Below are 21,802 nucleotides of genomic sequence, written 5' to 3'. Positions count from 1 at the left end.
AGGAACAAAAAATAAGGGTATGGTAGAGAGGCAGACAGACACATTGGAAAACAGGAAAATATTTTGTATTTGGCTAGGGTTCTACATACACCTTACCTTGTTAATGTTTACAAGCAGCACAATGCTGCCTTCTCCAGGTTGAAGCTTCACACTGTATGTTTGCTGCGTTTGCAACTTGGGAATGTTCACAGTCACAACACCTGAAATTGGCTTGGAGCTGACTACATCAAAGATAGATTCAATTTTAAGACTCCACTGCTGAGCACTCCTTACTAAGTGAAGGGGAGAAAAAAAAAGAATTTAGGAATTATGTTTACATACCTATTAATTAACGTGATCACTCAAAGAAACAATTCAAAACCCTCAGCTTAAATTTAGCAGTTTTCAGATTGTATTTGAACCAGATCTACAAAGTTAATTTTCACTGTTTAATGCACTTGATATCTGTGTTTACATCTGCTGACTCAGGAAAGAACTATGCAGTGTGATCGATATTTTATAACTCATTCTTCCTTTTTTTAAACTCCAATCCTATCCAGGGCTTTTCAGAGTTCTGCACAAAAGTCAAAGAACATGAAACCAGTCACTTTTTATCATTAGGAAGGTTTTTTTTTTCCCCACCAGCTCCCACAGACATTATGTTTTCTTTTAGTCAGCATTCATATGAACATGGTCCTCTTTGGGAAAGATCGTAATCAGAAGGCAGTACAACCACTTTTGTCTATGAAACAAAAACAGTATTAACAGAAAACGAGCCCAATTCATCCCAGAGTCACTAGACAAAATGAATGGAGTTATGCTGGGGATGAATTGGGCCCATTGTGTCTAGACTTGACAGGCTGTATCTTTGTGTCCCTTCTACCACAGAAGATTGGTGGAGGAAACACATTAACGACTTGCCCAAGATCTCTCCACAGTTATCTTAGAGAGTCCTCTCCTTTACAAAACAACTTATCGAATAAAGCAAGCCAGAGTCAAGGATATTCATGATTAATGTTCAAATTTCCCATTAACTTTAGCAATTACATTATCTGTCTACAAGCATAGCCTGGTTAATCCTGTACTTTAAATATTACAGATGGACATCTATCCAAACAAAACCAAATCAAACGGAAAACAAAAAAACTAAGACATTTTGTTTACATTGACTATTAATTACTTGCTTTCTCTTTTTATGTATATATTTTAGTTCTCCTTCCTCACAGGAGAGAGAAAGTTTCTTCCAAAGCAAAGAATTACATTCAGCCTTAGTGTGGTTCTACTGCCTTTGCAGAGCAATGAGTATGTTCCCAAGGTTATGTTACACCCAGCGTTACCCAGAGAGGATGAATTTTCAGAAACATTGAAAGGGTTAACCCCACACACATCCAGGGTCAAACATTACAGCATATTTTACCTCCCCGCCAAGAAATTCCAGCCCACTCCTGAACTGCTTGAATTGTGGAGCCTAGGCAAGAAATCAAGAACAATGAATCCTTTACAGACTCAGTGGTCAAAGGGCTGTAACACCAAATCTGATGAACAACGTAAGTGCATCTTAAATCCAAGTTGTTCACTTACTCTTTATTTTTCAAATGTTTTATGATTTAATATTAATTAGCTCTGGTTCTGAAACTCTCTGCTGAATGAAAGAGATTTGCTTTCTGCTTATCCAGAGAGCAAGACTTCACTTACCAGAAGGTGGAGTTGTGGGAATGTGGGAGGGACCAGAAAACATTTTTACTGTAACTAAATTGTAGCCAGCACACAGTCTGTGCTGGGGCTTTCCATGGAAATTCCAGTCATGTTAATTCTAGCTAAGACCTGCAGCTATTTCAGGAAGCTTTAGAAGCATTCAGGGAGTGACGTCTTCCTCTTTTATTCATACACAACAACTCTGTTCCCAAGGGGTGAAATTCAACCCAGTGCAGAGAACACACGTGCTAGCCTTTACTCTGCTGAAGACTGAGCTCAACACGTAGCAAAAGCAAGCATGCAGGCGGTCTAACAGTGGGGCATATTACCTTTTACAGAAAGTTTCAACAGAAAATTAACTACTTTTACTTGGCTGCAAGATCTGAAGGACTGAGAAGAAAACCAAAGAGTATATCAGAGGAGGAAACCGGTTAGGTAGGTTAGGTAGCAAGAATGCAAGAGGCTATCCTCTCATACTGCAGACTTAACAAATTATCCTTGCGGAGCACGGCTGCTCCTCTGTCTCAAACTTCATGTTGAGTCCCGAAAACTCAGCGCTCTTGAAACTCTGTTCACAGTATATTTGTCTTCCCAATAAGGAACTAAATTCCCATAACAGCTTTGCTTTTATTTTAAATGAGATGAGACAAGAGAGAGACATATTTATGGGGGTCTTGGGAAAATCTATGCAGTAAAAAACAAACAAACTAACAAACACCTCCAAAACAGCAGAACAGGGGCAAACTTAAGTTGTACCACAATTAAACTTCTGCAGTTGTTCTGGGATCTTCAAGAAAAAAAATCTGAATTTTAACAATTTTTATCACTATCGTTTATACTGAAGTAGTGTCTCAAGACCTAAAAGGGTGTGTTGTAGTAAGCATTATATACACAGTCTTAATAAAAGAACAGCATCTTTCCGAAATGGTCAGTTAATTGAGCCCAACAATAAAATGGTCTGTATTCCAAGGGTGAAACAACAATAAAAAGTATATAGCTTACCAAAGAAGGGAGTCAAAGTGAAGTAAATCAGATGATAATGGTTATAGGCCTCAATCCTAACATCTTTCCAGATTCCTTGAGTGGGAAAAGAAGGGCCCCAGTCCCAACTAAAGGAACACTGCTCCTGGAATACAAAATGATTATGTTACAGTTACCTAACTTTCACACAGAAACCTATGCTGTTCCTGAAATAAAAATGATTTGCTATCTAGAAATTAAACATTGCCATGGACTGAAAATAAGATTTTTTTTTCCGATTTCCACCAACTCAGGATAACCTATTATATTTTTCTCTTACTCCTTCTCTAAAACTCAGGTGGTACTTATATTAAAAATACAGTTTTGTATGAAATATTCATATATATCATAATTTAATACTAGTGAGAAAGCAAAACACCACCCTACCTCATCACCTTTAAAAAAAAAATCAAAAAAACAAGCCAGCAGGTTACTCTCAAATCAGCTCTGAGTTATTTTAGTTTTAAGGTCAGTATTTAATTTTATACCTAAAAGACAAAATAAGCAGCAAACTGATCATTACAAATACTGAACAAAATTTTTAAAAACAATACCAAATTAAAAATCAAATATACCTCTGAAACTTTTTACCCTTTAATTTTTCCAGTAACATCACAGATTAGTTCAAGGAAAGAGATGCATGTGTGTGTTTGATGTATTTGCGTAGTTCAGTCATGTTCACTGTTTCTTCCCCTTTATGCAAAAACAAAGGGAACAAACATATGCTTGAGAAATACCTTAGTTCTGGTTTTAACATCAGAATAATTGGCAGAATTAAATAATTCTGATCAGACAGAGTAGCATCTACATTGCATTCCATTTAGTTGTTTTTTAAACCTGGTCAGATTTCCAGTTAACAAAATCCCTTGAAGACATCTCTGCAGCTGCCCTCCAAGCTTCACACAGTTTTAGCCCTCAAAGTAAATACAATAGATCTCCTTAAAGTCTTGTACAGTGACCTACAGTTCTAAATTTAGAGACTAATAACTGACAGCCAAGGCATACTAATTTTGGCAAACCACACTGCACAAATCTGGCCTATCCCTTGCCTCACTGGGGTCGGCTGCCTGCCTGTCAAGTTGTAAAAGAGCTTTCCGGGAAGCAAGCACTGTACCTATTTCAAGTATAAAAACAGGGACAATACATTCTTAGAAAACAATTCAGATTGGAAGTAATTTTCCCTTTATAAAAAAAAAATAAACAAATCTACCACTGACAGACTGTCAGGTTTCACTAATAATATTGCAGAGACTATCAGAAATAATATGTCATGAGAAAAATACATTTGTATCATTAAGGTACATTATTTTACCACAAATGCTTATTAAGACTTACATGTATTTACTGCACTTAATACTGAACTTCAGATATGTAAACAGCTCTCCATTACTGTAAGACTGTAAGCTGCCAGCTTACTTTAGAAGTGTCCTGATGCATTTGTTTACTTTCAAATGTATTGTCATATTGTCTCTGCTGTTGTCACCTTATACTTTGAATGAAAGATGTTTTTGGGAATGTCTGAAGCAGTTTCCTAGTACAGTCAATCAATTCATTTGAGAAAGGACACTGAGGCACTTTCTTACAAGTTTAAAGGTATAGCTCAGTCGAGCATAAACATCATTCCTGGCCATTTTTGCTCTATAAATAAGACTACAGCTGTTCAAGAGCCTTCTTCCTTTCAAGCTCCTCCCTCCATTTATTTCTAAGAAATACGATGGAGACAGCACATGGATTTGGAAGAAGAACTTAACAACCTTCTAAAATGCAGTAAAAATAAAAGCACCACGTAGCAATAAAGACAGCATCTTAATCCTGAAGGATGTTCCCTGGAGAACATGAAATCTACCTCTCCATTAACAAATTTTAAAGGAAATTAGATCTAGTTCTATATTAAAAGGATTCTAGTCATTTTCAAGGAGGCTCTAAAGGACTTTCTTAAAAAGACCAAAAGTCAGTTAACAAGAAAGACATTTAAGTGGTGACAGACACGCAAAAAACCCAAAATGGAAATTCTAAAATAAGGTCACCAGCCTCTAACTCCAACTGCTGCAAAGCTATCAGAAATACGCGAGATGCTACACAAATCATAGTCTACCCAGACTCAGTTTTAACAGTGAAGCAATGTCTTAATTCAGAGTTTCTGAGCATCACTCATTGTATATTATACTGTTGTTTTTACTGAATATGTACTTCTAAGTCACACTTAGAACAACACAACACCATAATAAGATGAAAACAGGTTCTCTGTTAGGTAACACTTCTCAGGATACGCCAGAAATGCCCAGTATAAATAGCACAGCATATGAGCAATGCCAAAAACTCACAAAGTTGGTTGGCTGAGATTTTTACAGCCTTGGCAATATCCGCTGGCATTTCCAGCAGTGAACTCTATTGTCAGTATACATTGCTAAACTCAACCAATGGATCAAAATGTAATGATTACACATTTCCCACCGCTATCCTGATTTTTTAGCAGCAAGTCTCCTTGCTGACTCCTTGGAAAAAAAAACAGAACCTTAAACATTCTTATCACCTAGATATGGTTGGCCTGACCTTGTTATGCCTCTTACATTAGCAATATGCTGGATTATAGGTTTCTTGGAGGAGCTGCAGAAGACAGTTGCAATGAAAAGTATGCTCTATTAATACAGTGACACTGCAGGTTTCAGAATACATCTTAAAGACATGGTAACCTCCTCCTTTCAAGCCTCAAGGAAGAGACAGATAAATCTGCCCCTACCTTTCTGATGAAATTAGCATGGCACTCTCCTTTCTGCACAGCCGGAGGACATGCCGGGGGGATGCTGTATGTTTTGTGGTATCTGCTCTGCTCTGCTGCATATGAAATGGCTGATAAGAAACGGACTTCAACAAAATTGACCTCCTTAATAATGTTGGTAATATCAAAGCTCTATGTAAAGAAAAGAGAAAAAAGTCATTACAGCTTTGACATTTATTTATGAAATTTATAATCACTGTCACACTGGGATTTTAATACCATACAGATGTTATTCAAAGACATTCGAATTCCAGCTCAGGTTTTGGAGGAAAAGAAAAGCTACCTCTTAAGCTGAAAAAAAAGGTGTACATTAAGACTGTAGATACAAGGAGATCTCTCTGGGCAAATCACTTTGCCCACTCTGAGCCTCCATTGCAGGCTGCAGCACTCTGCCTGCACACAGACCTGCTGAAGGCTGAGGATGGCAGGAGAGTCTTTACCTTCCTTCCTCGATCAGAGCTCATCTGAATCTTTAGAAGGACATTTTGTTCCTATTCAAAATGCTGGTCTAGATCAGAGCCCTTCCAACTCACTGTGCTGCCAGCTTATCTACCACAGAGCGCTGAGTTGCCTTTTGCACAAGTGCTGCAAAGGCGTATTTCATGCTCTCTCCACCCCCCATCCCTAAAATGCACAGATATACATTCCATGTCAGCACCAAACAAAGCATTTAGCAGCTTCCTCATCGACTCACAAGATCCCCTTCAGTGCGACTGCACAGAAGGATAAATTTTTGGTTTCATGATTATCCTGTGCTATCAAGACAATGTGGTCCTGACAGCTAATAACCATTTCTTCTCCACACTGTTAATTCATGAGGATCCAAGTCTTGGAATTTCTTCCTAACTTGTGAACACTCTTCCAGCATCACCTGCCTCACTTCTGTAGCAGACAACAGAAAACTACAAAGTAAATAGCATCCTTCACAGGAACCTTCACAGAGACTTTCTTGCAGAGGTACTTATGTGGAACAAGAGAACAACATAGAACTCTGGGTCATAGCAAGCCTAGACCCAATCTAATGCATTTCAATTTGGTTTTTACACTAAAGGCCATTTCATGAATTGTTACAATCTGTGACACAATGAATTTGCAGAAATAAAGGTAAAATAAACCACTTCTCCATTCTGCAGAGCCTGCTATTGGTAATCTTTAAATACCTTCCAAATATTAAATGATTTCATAGAAGCTCTATGAAATTTCTTATTTCACAAATAACAAAACTAAGTCACAGAGAACTTAAGTGACTTGTTCCAGGTCACATAGACCCGGGTGTCAGAATCGAGGTCTCCTGTCTCTGTCCAGTACCTCTGCAATGAAACCTGCCAGAATGGTAAATGCTGAGACATGAAGAAACCAGATTTCTTTTGTGACTCGATTACTCAACTGACAAATAGAAGACATTCCTCCTTTAACTCTTCCTTTATTGATTCTTTAAGAGAAAAGCAGAGATTTTCCCTTCTACCACCACCCAGAATCGTTTTAAACATTAAAGCTATAAAATTAGTTTCTGCCCCTCTCAAGACCATTCTATGATGAGTACTCTCATGCTGACACAGGCTAAGCCCAAAGATGCAAGACACTGTTATTAAAATCCCAACATTAAAAATTAAAACCTTAAGTAAGAAAAAAGCACAGAAACATTATTGAAGGCTTTGCTCCACATGCATTTTCATTTCAATATTCATATGTAAACCATTCTAATACCTAATAGTAAGCAGATTTACAGCTAATATAACAGGTTTAAGTTTACATTTTCTTGGAGCTGTGACAGATCCCAAGAAACTAGACTTGAATTATTAGCTGAACTGATCCTCTTGCATTGGTGTTCTCATTTAGAAGACAAATACTCATCTAGATCCGACTCTGCTGCTCTTAGAAAGCTAAGTACACTCCTCTTTCCAACAGTTAACTAACTACACATACCCTCCTCAGGTCAACACTTTTGAGTGCTAGCATGTTATTTTTCATTTCTATTGAACACATTGAAAGTGTCTGGCACAAAAGGACTTTGAAAGAAAAACAGGAGCACCTTCAGAAATAGATGTATTACTTACATATCTGTTGAACATGTTGTCTGTTCTGCCAACAGTGACATTGTTGATCAGGATTTGTGCTACTGTATCCACTCCCTCAAAAACCAAATTCACTTTTTGCCACTTTCTACAGATGACGACACACAGATATAAAACTGTTAGAATATCTGGAGTTAACAACACACAAGAAACAGATAATACACGTCCCTGTTATCTTCAGCAGTAGTCTCAGCTATCTCCAAAATGTTTGACCTCGCGTAGCTACATTTTATCTTTAAATAGCCAAATTAAGGTGACAGCTGAAGTGGCTCAAGTCTGCAACACAGCATGTTCACATACCTACCAGATATCAGATGAGCTAGCTTCCAATTAACCTAATTATTATCCTTCCTCAGTCTGCAATTCATAAGTAATTTTTAACAATGGAAAAAATTTGGGGAGAGAACAACTACTAAGTGTCCTTCAGCAAAAGCTTTGCAGCTGCATATTATTGCATAATTTATTACACACAAGTATTAAATAGATTTTGAGCTGATAGATTAACAAGCAGTTCAGCATGAAAGATGGCAGGGAACTATTTTAGACATATCCTTATTGCTTACCTGATGTCAAAAGGAGTTTTGAATGTCCTGCTGTAAGTCCAGTTATCCAGTGAGATCCATCTGTACATCACATCATTAAATCTATAGTATGGATCCTAATAACAAGCCAACAAAAAAAAATACAAGATTCATTTAGTAACAGTGTTAGTAAACAAAATGCATCATAATATCCATCAGATGAGCACTTGTTCTTTCAGACAGTCTGCAAATGCAAAAACCACCTCTCTTATTTTAGTTAGCTCTGGTACTCCTTTTCACCTTTGAAGTAATATGGAAAAGCAAAGTTTTAGTAATACTTGGCTTTAACTATATAGGTCAAATCCTGTTTGCTATAATCATTCATATTTAAAATAGAGGGAGAAGGATTTGTTTTTACATAAGAAATGACTGTGCTGGAAAATGAAAATTAAATCAAGACAGCTTGTGACTTAACAGGAGGAACAGAAACACGATCACCCTCATAACAATGGGCACAGTGGATGTAATAGGACTATAAGAGAACAGAATCGGATTTTAAAGACCTCTAGAGACAGCAATGAACAAATCTCTACAATTTAAAATAACAGCAAACACTCTTATTGTTTCTTGTCAATTGGTCTTGATACGATAAGACACAGTACTGAAGATGAGGCCTCACCATGGCTGAGTAGAGGGGCAGGATCACCTCCCTCGACCTGCTGGCTAGTATTCAAACATCACTTCCTCCAGCCTCAAGAGCGGTGCATCCCTACGAGTGAGAAGTGCAGCACAAGGGGCAGGAGACCTGCATGGGTGAGCAAGGAGCTCTTGGCCAAATTCAGGCAGAAGAAGAAAATACACAGAATGTGGAAGAGGGAACAGGCTACTTGGGAGAATTATAGGAATGCAACCAGAGTATGCAGAGATGCGGCTACCCAGTTGGAACTGAGTCTGCCAAGGGATGCCAAGGACAACAGGAAGGGCCTCTTCAAATACATCAGCAGCAAGAGGAGGACTAGGGAAAATGTGGGCCCGCTACTGAATGGGGCGGGGGCCCTGGTGACAAGGGATACAGAGAAGGCAGAGTTACTGAATGCCTTCTTTGCTTCAGTCTTCACTGCTAAGGGCAGTGAAGGACTGCTAAGGGCAGCCCCCATGAATCCCAGAGCCTGGATGTGAGGGAAAAAGTCTGGAGAAGGGAAGACTTTCCTTTGGTTGAGGGGGATAGGATTAGAGACCTTCTGGGCAGGCTATACATCCACAATTCCATGGGCCCAGATGAGATGCACCCATGGGTACTGAGGGAGCTGGCAGATGTTGTTGCCAGGCCGCTCTTCATCATCTTTGAAAAGTCATGGAGAACTGGAGAGGTGCCTGAGGACTGGAAGAAAGCCAATGTCACTCCAGTCTTCAAGAAGAGTAAGAAGGAGGACCCAGGCAACTACAGACCAGTCAGCCTCACCTCCATCCCTGGAAAGGTGATGTAACAGCTCATTCTGGATGTTATCTCCAGACATATGGAGGAAAAGGTGATCAGGAGTAGCCAGCATGCATTCACCAAGGGGAAATCCTGCTTAACCAATCCGATTGCCTCCTATGATGGAATGACTGGCTGGGTAGATGAGGGCAGAGCAGTGGACGTTGTGTACCTTGACTTCAGGAAGGCTTTTGACACCGTCTCCCATAACATCCTCTTAGAGAAGCTCTGGAAGTGTGGGTTAGACGAGTGGACGGTGAGGTGGATTGAGAACTGGCTGAAAGGCAGAGCTCAGAGGGTTGTCATCAGTGGCGCGGAGTACAGTTGGGAGGCCTGTGGCTAGTGGTGTCCCCCAGGGCTCAGTACTGGGTCCCATCCTGTTCAACTTCTTCATCAATGACCTGGATGAGGGGACGGAGTGCCTCCTCAGCAAATTTGCTGATGCTACCAAGGCAAGAGGAGCGGCTGATACACCTGAGGGCTGTGCTGCCATTCAGAGAGACCTGGACAGGCTGGAGAGCTGGGCAGAGAGGAACCTCCTGAGGTTCAACAAGGGCAAGTGCAGAGTCCTGCACCTAGGGAAAAATAACCCTAGGCCCCAGTACAAGCTGGGGGCTGACCTTCTGGAGAGCAGCTCTGCAGAGAAGGACCTGGGAGTGCTGGTGGATGACGAGTTGACCATGAGCCAGCAACGTGCACTTGTGGCCAGGAAAGCCAATGGTCTCCTGGGGTGCATTAGGAAGAGTGTTGCCAGCAGGTCGAGGGAGGTGATCCTGCCCCTCTCCTCAGCCCTGGGGAGGCCTCATCTCGAGCACTGCATCCAGTTCTGGGCTCCCCAGGACAAGACAGACATGGAGCTACTGAAGAGAGTCCAGCGTAGGGCTGCGAGGATGATCAGAGGGCTGCAGCACCTGCCCTATGAGGAACGGCTGCGAGAGCTGGGCCTCTTCAGCCTGGGGAAGAGAAGACTGAGGGGGGATCTTATCCATGTGTACAAGTACCTGAAGGGAGGGTGTCAAGGGGATGGGGCCAAACTCTTTTCAGTTGTCCTGTGTGACAGGACAAGAGGCAGTGGGCAGAAATTGAAGCACAGGAAGTTCCACCTGAAGGTGAGGAGGAATTTCTTCCCTGTGAGAGTGACGGAGCCCTGGAACAGGTTACCTAGAGAGGTTCTGGAGTCTCCTTCTCCAGAGATCTTCAAGGCCTGCCTGGCTGCAACCCTGTCTAACATGCTGTAGGTGACCCTGCTGAGCAGGGAGGTTGGACTAGATGATCTCCAGAGGTCCCTTCCAACCTTACTGATTCTATGATTCTGTGATTCTATGAAATGAAATTGCCATAGTTGGAGGGTGGGAGAAAGAGAAGGAATGGTTTGGTTTGCCGTGTAAAATTAAATAACTGCTGCCTTTATACCAAGTGTGTTCTTCTTCCTTTAGTCACATAGCTCAGTCAGAATAGAGGCACAAGTGGTCTAAAGTACATCCTCAACCCTTGCAGGCTTCAAGCTGCATTTATTACCTTCTGCTGGGTCACAGCACTCCTCTCCTAGGCTGAAGCAATCAGGAATGTGGACCTGACAACCCTCTGCCTTGCACCTTACACACAGGCAGCCAAGAGGCACTGTCACATTCACCAGTCCACTAGTTCAGAGTGCAGGTAACTGGGTCAGTGACTGACAGCTCAGCTCATAGCTGAACTGCTTTCCCAGAACAAAGACCAATCTCTTCTGGACTACGTGACTCAAACCGAGCTAAGAAGAGAGAGTGCAGCTGCATTAAGATTCCATTTCATAAGAGTTTTTTACAGTATTAGCCCAGCTAACTACCTTCTCTGAATATCCAGATTCACTTTGAAGAAAATTTGCTCAGATGTTTTATCTTCCTTGCTGAAGCTCATTTTTTCTCCTCACTCCAGAAGTCAGTATAGATATTAATGACAGTTTTAGATTTGAATTCTTCTGAAAGACACTGTTGTATACCTCGTATCTGTTTTATAACTAATAGAGTCAAGCTCTGTAATACACACACAAACCTATTTACAGAGCAGAGCAAAATCGTAACACTTAAGAGACTGTCCTCAGCAGCATAATCTCTTCTGCAGTCCCAAAGCAATATAAACGTTATTCCTAGAGCCTCTATAGAGGGAAAGCTGTAGCCTTGCCTCTATGCTGTTTCCTTTCAATCAGATTTCTTACCATAGGGGAATAAGAATCAAGAATGAAAGCTCTTGTCACTTCAGTAAAACTTTGTCCTGGTAGATTCAGGACCTCCATACTGGCAACACTGTGTATTCTCTAGAAGTTAAGCCATCATGAGCTTACCAGAACAATTACTGAATTCAAAGACTCTCATATTTTTTCATACTACTTTTACACGTAAAATTTTTGAGAAATACATCTTAAAAAGCACATTTATAACATCTGTCTCACTTTAACATTTTACTTATTTTACTTATTTTAGGCTATGTTCTGGAAAACGTGCGTGTTAAATTTCGATCATTGCCACTTGTATTAACAAAAGCATGAGATGCAAGTTGTAAATGCACTACCAACAGCAAATTGTAAAGTCAAAAACCATTTGGTTAGTAGTCAAACAACCAACACCAGTGTCTTGGTGTCTTATCCTTTTGTAAAAATACTGTACTGTTTCTCCCATGAATCCTGGAAACTAAGATGCGTATGAAACAAAGACCTGATATTTGGAGAATGCAACACTGTGTGTCTAACAGCTGACTGAAATGTAGGGATGCTTCATCAGAGGCAGAAATTACATCATCAGATGGGCTCTTACAGCCTTGTACAAATGGAGCTGCTTGTTTAAATCTACTCAGAGTACTGCAGATGCTTCTTCCTGAAGGAACTTTCATCTGTAATAATCTGAAGTCTTTAACTTTTAAGAAATTTATTGACTACTAAAATATATGTCACAGCAGGTACTAAATACTCCCTTGGAACTCATATTTTCATACAACTCTACAAATACAGTTTTTTCCTCACAGGCTTCAAACATCAAACCTTTGAGAATGGAAACTCACAGTTCTGTGTACCTGCATATAAAACTGACAGCTTACTGATACCATTGCTACTTAAAACAGCTTATATATCACACAGAAAAGCCATTTAATACTAACACTGGTCAGTCATTTTAAGTATACAGATGTTACTAGCAGTAAGATTAGTCATGTGGCAATGTTCAAGCCACATGTTCAATGATGAATGGATCATATTCTTGGAACGTTAGTTTTAGAATTGCATCCTAAAATGATTCACTTTCAATACTTATTCCAACAAGGCAGTTAACTGAATGTCACCTTATGCTCAAGGTGAGTTACAGCAGAACACAGAGCCAAATGCTACAAAAGAGTAAAGCTGGAAGACTAATATTACAATAATTAAGAAAATATTAATACACTTCTCTTAATATTCTTTTAATACTCTCTTATATGTAAAAGGCTACCATAATTTTATGTATTTTTACTTCACAAGCATTCAGGAGAGAACACTTATTGAAACTTGAGTGCTCTTTAATATTAGTCATAAGTTTCACTCAGGTTTCTGAATGTTTCTACATTTTCACACAGCTCAGCAAAGAATATATATGTAACAGAAAACTACATATTTATATTGATCAACAATTTTCATCAATGAATGCCAGTTAACCTGTTAGAACCCATGACAACCAATGCAATTTTTGCTTGGTTTGTTCTGAAAAAATCTCAACTATGCTAAACTGTCAGAAAATATGCAACAACATATTTTATTCAAATGCAGAACAAGCTACCAAAAATAAGCACTGCTTTTTGGAACTGCAGAAATATGATTTGGGATATGGAAGTCTCTATCTCTTTTAATACATTTTGACAGAGTAACACAGAAGCAAGACTCTGACCACTGTGACCTTCTGTGTCAAGTGCATGCCCTTGTTGTATATCGGGGCAGAAAACTGCATTAGCCAACCCCTGTATTAGCACAGTTCCCATAATAGTTCTTTATAAATCAAGGTGACAGCTAATAATACAAAACACCCTTTCTATATAAGCACAAATGGCTGGCAGATGAGAAAATCCAGTTACAATAGCCATATTCATCCGATCTGAAATTTTATAGGAGTCACCTGCCAGCAGAAACGGCATCATGCAATACTTGGACAGTATATGCTAAAGGACTACTATTTCTAGCACAAGAATAGCACATTACCTGCTGATACATATTGCTTATCAAAAGAGCCTAAAAGAGAATATTAGGTTGACAGTTTACTTAAAAATAACCTTAGACAGAACTGTTTCTGCAAAGCTTTTTCCAGAGACTTAGTTTTAGCAATAGATCTGCTGCAAGTTTGTAAAATGTGCGCACTTTTGCCCAAACTTAGCACTAACTCTACTCAATTAACTATTAACCTTGTTAATGTGCATTTCTGGAGAGATTTTTCTTTAAACTTACATGTAAATAATAAGAGCTACTGAGCCCTAGTGGAATGTTATTACAGTAACCCACTAAACACCTATTCTAATGCTATCTCCTACCCCTAGAGCTTTTATCGTATTTAATCCAGCATTTGAATTCTCTTCCTCGAATACAAGAAGAAAATAATACTTCAGTAGGAAACTCAGAAGTACCTTCTCCAACAGCATTTTTGAAGATACGTGTATTTGGGGCATGCAAAAAGTGTTCATCCAATGTATGCTTTATAAGCCAAAGAGTAAAGACATCTCCGGAAAGAATGCTAAGAAGATCTAGAGAGATGAGTAGCAAACTCTTGGTGTCAAAGAGATTCCTTTCAATTCAAATGTACAGTCTACACAGCAGATTAAGTAAGGTTACAGACACGCAATGAAGAGCATCCCTGGGCAAAATTAGTTTGTGCATCGACCTAAATTAGAAATAAACCACAGAGACCAGTAGCTTGCAGCCTACTCCTGTAATCTAAACTGTATCTTGCAGCCTAATATCCAGAAACTTACTCTTGCTGCACTGGAGCTAGCCAAACACCAGCCAGGTCCGGTAGCCAAACAATCGCACCAGCAGTGTTTCAGCCAGCTCAGCTCCTTGGCAGAGCATACTAATTCTGGCAGAGCACTGCACCAACCTAGTAACAGTTTCCAGACCACAGCAGGTTCATACCTGGCCATATCAGAATGCATATGGAGCAAGTTCATACCTGCACTCATGTAAACATGTACTAAGTGTCCACAAATGACTGTCATCAATTTAATTAGCCTAGCACCCCTGCACCTATCAGCAAGACCTGTGCTATCGGCCAACAGGCTGATTAAGCTTTCATAACTACTTGCAGCTTTGGGATTCTTCCCTGTCACATGAGAGTTCATGACCACAGCCTCATTTCCAAATACCATACGGCTGTCTAAAATGACTAAAATTACAGGTCAGTTTATAGCAATGTATTTAAATCAGCAAACAGTTTCTCACTTCACAAGAGTGCTTAACGCGTGAGTATTTATGTAAATATGAGTCTTTCACTACGTCATTATTTTGCATGTGTGAGTCAGTGCATTGGTCACAGCTTCTCCCGAACAGTTATTCACAGTTATTATAGCAATGCCTCACAGTACTGGCAAACATCAGAGATGTTCAGCTTAGTTTATGCATTTTTGCAGGGGAGAAACAGGCACAGTTCTAGTCAGATCCACCATACACTCTACCTGCCCATTGCCTTTTTTAACTTGTTTAGAAAGCGCCTTTTTAACATCTCCATCATATGCTTTCAAAATGTCCTGTAGATTAGCACACAAACGCTGAAACAACAGATCATAATGGCTGAACTTATCCCCTTTTGCTGTATTTACTTTTTTTCCATGTTTCCTATTTTTTTAATCTGGCAATGGCTCTCTTTGGAATCTATTATTAGTGCTGGGTTTCCCAATGTATGGCAGGACAGAATAAGGCTAAAATTATCCAGCTCAAAGTGGGGTCACTTTCTCCATATACCTCACTAACTTTAGTCAGAGCAGAACAGGATAGTAATCAGAAGAATAAAGAATTAAGAAAGAGAGAAAATGCATCCATTCAAAATGTGGGTTTTTTTGTTTTTTTAAATACGGTACCAAAAATGCAAGATTGGGCCAATGGTTAATCTGGTACTATCGGTATGTCCGACACACTCAGACCATACACGACAGTATTTCACACACACTAAGACAGCAGTGTATTGATCGCTTTTCTAGGTATTTTGATGACTTTGCTATGCTCTATTTCTTTTTCATTTTCCAGGTATGCATTTAACCTTCACCCTACACATTCTTCCCTTTAAAAAGGTAGCTTATTTTTTAACGACGATCCAGTCAGCACCAGGCGGTTCGAGTGACCAAGGGCTTGTCCGGCTGCCGCGGAGGAGAGCGAGGGCTTTGCTACCAACCCACAAATGCGGCTTTGGTCTTTTCTCACTACGTTTCCGTACACCTAAATAAACTAAGCGAGGCAGCAAGCACGAGAGGGAAGGGAGGAACATCCGTTGTAAGCGTCGACTGACTCGTGGCTCGGGACGCGGTCCCTGTGCTCGGCAGCGCCGGCGGTACCGTACCTGGAGGTGGCCGCCGCGGTGCAGGGCGGTGTGCGCGCAGCCCGGCACCTCCCCTCGCAGCGACACCGAGCCGTTCGCGTTGCGCAGCCACCAGCTCCCGCGCAGGCTGCGCACCTCCGGCCCGCCCGCGGCCCGCAGCGGCGGCAGCAGCACCGCCAAAACCACCGCCAGCGGCACCGCCGCCATGGCCCAGCGCAGGCGCGGCCACGTCCGCAGGGGGCCGGCGCCCGCCGCCCCTCGGCGCGACCCATTGGCCGGTAACGGCCGCGGGGCGGGCCGCGCCCTGCCCCCCCACCTTCGACCGTTAACGGCTGCGCGGCGGGCGCGAGGCCGCCCAACGGCCGCGGCGGGCGGGGGAGGGGCGCGCGGCGCCCGCCCCCCCCCGCCCCCCCCCCCCCCCGGGGAGCGCAGCGAGGAGGAGGCGGAGTTGAGGCATTAGGAGCGGGGCAGTGGGGCAGCCCCAGGGCCCTGGGGAGCTCTAAGGGAATTGTGAGCGTTGAAAACAGTCAAGAGGAGCTGCGAGGCACCAGGGCAGTACTGGCCCCCCACAAGCCATGAGATTTTTTACACAGCCTCCGACTTCCACCCTTTCGACCTATAAAACTAAAACCAAGAGAAACGTCAGGAACACCCTTCCTCAGAGAAGTGCTCACGTTTCTGAACAAGGAGTACGAGCAATGGTGCCATGGAGTTTGTGAAGGCTGAATAGATTAATCGGCAAAGGAGCAGCAGCACAAGCTCTAAAGAAACAAGCAGAAGCAACGGGCTGAGCTTTTAGGGACCACTTCTGCTTAGCTTGCGTTGAACTCCAGTGCAGAGGGGCCTAGGGCCTCTGTCAGCTCCCGGAATTGGAAATGTGTACAGCATTTACACTGCAGCCCGTCTTAACCGCCTCCAGCTGAAGCGGTAGTGCAAGCGCAGAACAGTTTTGCAGCCCACCGGATCATTCACAATATTGAAAAGTGCTCAGGCTCCAAAGACCTCTTACAATCGCAGCAATCTCTAGCCTCCATACCAGCTTTCAAGACTCATTTCCTTGTACGCCTGGCTCAGCGGTGGATGCATTCTCTCGCACAGCTCCACATGAAATGGAAAAAGCACATTTTGGCAACCACTCCAAGATCCTAGATCCTAATTAAAATATATATGCATTGATATGAATAAGCCCAGCATAGCCCACAAGTTTTGACTTGTGTAATTTTTACCCCTTTTATCAGCCAGGTTAGAATCCTTGTCAGGCGGGTAGTTTGCTCTCTCAGGGCTGCCTCAGAATACACTTGAAGTGAGAAGGTGAAATAAGCTTAAAAACAAAAAAATGAGTAAATTCCAGTAACAGAAGTAAATGCTAAAATCAGTGTCATTTTTATCTTCCTGTTATAATTTATTACAGAAGAATTTTGAAGTGTATGCAAAGGGCCAATATGCATATAAAGGAAGCAATAGAGTTAAAAATGCATGTAGGTGCATACATGTGATTCTGCGTAGAAATGCAACCAGAAGTATTCAAAGAAACCCCAACTAACTGCAGGATGTTACCTCTCTTTTCTCTTTTTTTTCATTTCCATCCTTATGTTTCCTTACTATATAATCATAGAATGCACAATCAGAGCAAGGAATGTGCTAAAAACCTCTGGATGCTAAAGAGTTAATTAAAACATACACATTTCATATACCAAATCATGCAAGAGTAAAGCATGACTGATGCATGAAACCATGCTGCTGCTCCTGCTATGCAGAATAGCGTGTAAAAGTGAACAGCAGACAAAAATAGGGATAGAGTTCTTTTTCTTCCTTTTTTAATATAGCCTCTGGCTTTCACACCACCAGTTTAGCACACCATAGGAATCTACACTAGACATGCTGTTAAAACATTACTGAACATTGTCAACATTTTACATTTTTGGTCCTGATTCTTTGGGCTGACAACATTTCATTTTAATTTAAGCCAAAATGCCAACTCTTCCATACATTTATTAAAACAGGTATCCAATTTATAACCACAGAAAGTATACAATGTATAACCACAGGTGATTTTTCACACCCCAGTGGGACTCATTTCTAAGGAATATCGGTCCAGGAAGAGAAATGGTAGCTGAATCTCTCTTTGTGCAGAAATCCAACTATTGAAACATAGTAGCTGTGTACTTCTAAGAACAGTTATAGATTGAGTAACCTATGTTCAGTATATTGGCCAAATGAAATCTAGGCCCCCTTTCAGTTCAATCCCCAGCAATCTTCTAGTGAGATTGAAGGAAAAAAAAAAAAAAAAAAAAAAAGACCGAGCTACCCTAATTAGCTTCACTCTTGCCAGAATTCAATCTAAATTAATATCTATCTTCTCACCTTTAAAAGTTCAGATCACAAAACCAGGTACCTAAATAGCATAAAGTGTTGCTCTGTTTCTGCCGTCACCTGTCAGTGAGTAAAGCAAATCAGTTCTCATGACTATCACACAATTCAGCATATTTTTCTTAAATACTTAATCCAGCTATACAACACTAAAAGCATTTAAACATCGTGGTGATGCTTTACAGACTTTGTAGGATATTATTTCTCAAGAAGTCGATTTACAGAAAACTGAGTTTTAACACTACTGAAGAACAACTGCAAGCTGACTTCCCCCACCCCCTCCAGGCTTTTTCAGCAAGTCATGTGGTAGCTTCCCAGTAAGGAGGAAACTGCATTTCAAGATGTTTACTGTACTTCCGTGTTTTCTTTGCCTTTTATTTTTCTTCTGAAGACTGGCTGGAGGAAAAAAAAAAAAAAAAAAAAAAAAAAAACTCTTAAAACAATGTTGTAATTAAGTATTCTGAGAACATACTGTTTCCTTGTTCAAGGCTTATAATTAAGTTAAATCATGCCTCATTTTCACATCTCAGTATTTCAGGGTTTGCTTTTTGTTTCTTTGGGGTATTTTTAAACAAATGACTTTTTTACTGTTTAAGATACAACTAGAATCTTAAAGGCTGTAGTTTCATTTTAAAGATGCACAGCAAATCTTTTGTGGTTTTCTTTTGTTGTGTACCATATTCCATCCCTTTCTGAGATGCCACAAATTTAAGAGGTTACTACAATTCTTACTCTATGAGACTGCAAGTTGATACTCTTTATCAACTAAGACAAAAATTCAGAGCAGTTCTATTGAAGCTGCCCCAATTTCTGCAGTGTTAATCCAGAAGTCTTTTGTTTCCAATTACTATGCAATCTCTATCATCATGACAGGCTGTTGATGTTTTCCTCTTTCAAATTCAAGTTCAGTGAGTTCATGCAAAGGTTTTAAACAAACAGGTTCTCACAGATTTGGCTGCAGTACTTTAAGATATTACTGCCCCCACCTGTCCACCCTGCACTATTCTTCTCTGAGAGTTACCACCTCCGAAGCAGAACAGGCCCTGTGTGCACACCAGTGCCCCGTTGGGGCATGCCACCTTTTTTGATAACCTTAGACCACTGCCCATAATACCCCCATAGACAATTCATCAAAGAACAAAGCAACCAAAGGATCACCTGCTTTGGGGGAGTTTTGCATTTATTCAGCAACATGGATGTAGATCTGCTGGATAAATACCTGCGTAAATTAAGAAAGGACTGTTGTCTGTGTCACTGTATACACCTTTGGACACCACAGCCCGTCTGTATGAGAGCTTTAGCCCCTACATACAGCTCCTCAAAAGAACATGTCTCCTCTGGTTCCTGACTGACTCTACAAAGCATTTAACTGTTATGCAAATGGTTACTCTCTGAGCTGGCACGTAAGGTGTAAGTAAATGCTGCAGGGAGGCCTTCCAGCTCTGGATTTGTAAAGGATGGCTAGAAAGAACAGATTTCAGACATTATTCTATATTTATCTTGAATTCCATCCAAAAAGGATGTTACAAATAAAATAAGGAAATAAATTAACATTGCTTTTAGATGAGGACACTGTTAATGTATCACTAGAACAGGACTTTGTACTGGGCTATCATGAGCAAAATACAAAATCAGAATCATAAATGATAGGACTCAAGTTTAGCTTATAATTATTTGCAAACTCTGTAGGTCATTGCAAGGGCATTTCCTCAGCAAACAAAATTATCCAGCACTAATAATCATGAGCAATTCAAAACATGTATGTACAGGGGAAGATACTGCTTTAGGCAAATATTACATGGAAAGAGTAATAATAATAAAAAGAGGTAGTCATTTTAAAATTGCATATGCAGAAAAGCAGCTGATACCTTGACTATCCACTATACCCTTAAACTTCATCAGCTATCCAGAGGCAAACACCTGTATTTGTACTTCAACATAACACCTTGTTGAGATGGATTCAAACCACAGGATTCAGGTTTAAAATCACCACCTTCTGAGGTAGACAGAAAAGGCGTAAGGATCTTAATAGACAGCATGACTAAATTTCTAAAGAAAGATTCTTTAGATGATGGAGTTTCCATAGCCTTTATACTTTTTTTTCACTTTATAAACAATTCTGAAAGAATCTTTGTCTATTGAAAAGCTTATATAACACTGACCGTTGTCATTTACCCTTACCCTCTGTCTCACGAGCAGAAAGCCTGCATTGTCCAAGCTCCCTGTGAACTCTTACTATAACTTACTTAAAACTTATCTAGCATCAAAACTGATTCTCTGGCACTTACAGGAAAACATACATGAGGACAACACTAATAAGCAGCTTGCTTACCATTTCGTAAAAGCCTAAAACTAGCCATTCATCTGTGACCACAAAGAATGCACAGCTTGTCCCCAAATGCCTGAAACTAAATCCCTCAAAACACGGGTATCACAAGTAGCAAACTGTTTCTCCTATGACGCAAGTTTGAGAGGCCTCATTACATCTTCCTAACGCTGCAAAGCTCTCCTGACATTTTGCCAGCCGAGTGCAGGACATACCAAACAGATTAGACTGAAATGTATATCCATTCTACTGTGGTAATGAATGCTTTCCATGCAGGTACATAATATGAGGATGTCATTAAAAATTTATAGCTGGTAAACTGGATGAGTAAACTAAAATGGATTTGGAGTAGCCAAAGCACTTGGGAGCTGTATTTATTTTCCCAGCTCAGTTGTTCCAGGCAAACCATTTGGGCAGTTCAAGACCTCAGTTTCTCAGAGTGTAAGTGGGGGCAGCTCTGTCAAACTCACTAGAACATATTCAGCTCATTTGTTTCTGTAAAAGCAACCCAAATGCAAGCAGCAGGGAAAACGCAAAATAACTACTGAAAACTGCTGGTTCTCAAAAGCCACTTTTTTCTCTTCTCCTGAGGGATGAAAGATTATTCTAGCACCTACAAGAATGGCCAGAAGTCTTAATCAGTGAGGTCCCCACTGAATCAACTGAAATCCCACTGACACAACAGCATATGCTAAGTCTTAAATAATCACACTACATACTCATGCAACCCAGGATGCTGTATCACTCATTATACTGGCACAAATGTCTCCAGCATTAGAGTTTCAGAAATTGATTCATGTTAATTAAGTAGACATACTTCAATATGGGCTATTTTTTACTTAACATCTTAGTACATAAGTAGTATTAAAATTTTTTATATATATTATATATATGTATGTGTGTGTGTGTATATATATATATATATATATATATATATGTATTTCACTCTGAAAGAGATTAATACATAATTCCTTTGATTACAATTTTCTTGTTTGGTACCTGTCAAAAGCTGAGAGAGTATTTTGATATGTGCACTGGAGGTGGG

At 40.4% G+C, this 21,802-nt stretch overlaps 1 protein-coding gene across 7 annotated transcripts in view; it reads right to left on the bottom strand.

The window, feature by feature from the left end:
- MANBA (mannosidase beta) overlaps positions 1-16,248 on the bottom strand; it is a 186,409-nt gene extending 170,161 nt beyond the window's left edge. For 6 of the 7 annotated variants that reach the window (XM_062574173.1, XM_062574167.1, XM_062574170.1 and 3 more), the window contains exons 1-6: positions 16,083-16,167; positions 8,112-8,206; positions 7,531-7,636; positions 5,435-5,605; positions 2,677-2,800; positions 97-272 (exon numbers count right to left, since the gene is read on the bottom strand). In XM_062574173.1, coding sequence (XP_062430157.1) covers positions 97-272; positions 2,677-2,800; positions 5,435-5,605; positions 7,531-7,636; positions 8,112-8,179 — 645 coding nt within the window. In that variant the 5' untranslated portion in view covers positions 8,180-8,206; positions 16,083-16,167. Of the gene's footprint in view, positions 1-96; positions 273-2,676; positions 2,801-5,434; positions 5,606-7,530; positions 7,637-8,111; positions 8,207-16,082 lie in introns of all 7 variants that reach the window. The other variant, XM_062574174.1, reaches the window with a different exon arrangement.
- Between the last annotated feature and the right edge of the window lie 5,554 nt (positions 16,249-21,802).

The sequence above is a fragment of the Rhea pennata genome, chromosome 4 (assembly GCF_028389875.1).
Source record: "Rhea pennata isolate bPtePen1 chromosome 4, bPtePen1.pri, whole genome shotgun sequence".
Classification (NCBI taxonomy): domain Eukaryota; kingdom Metazoa; phylum Chordata; class Aves; order Rheiformes; family Rheidae; genus Rhea; species Rhea pennata.
This window is presented reverse-complemented; position numbering and strand designations above follow the sequence as displayed.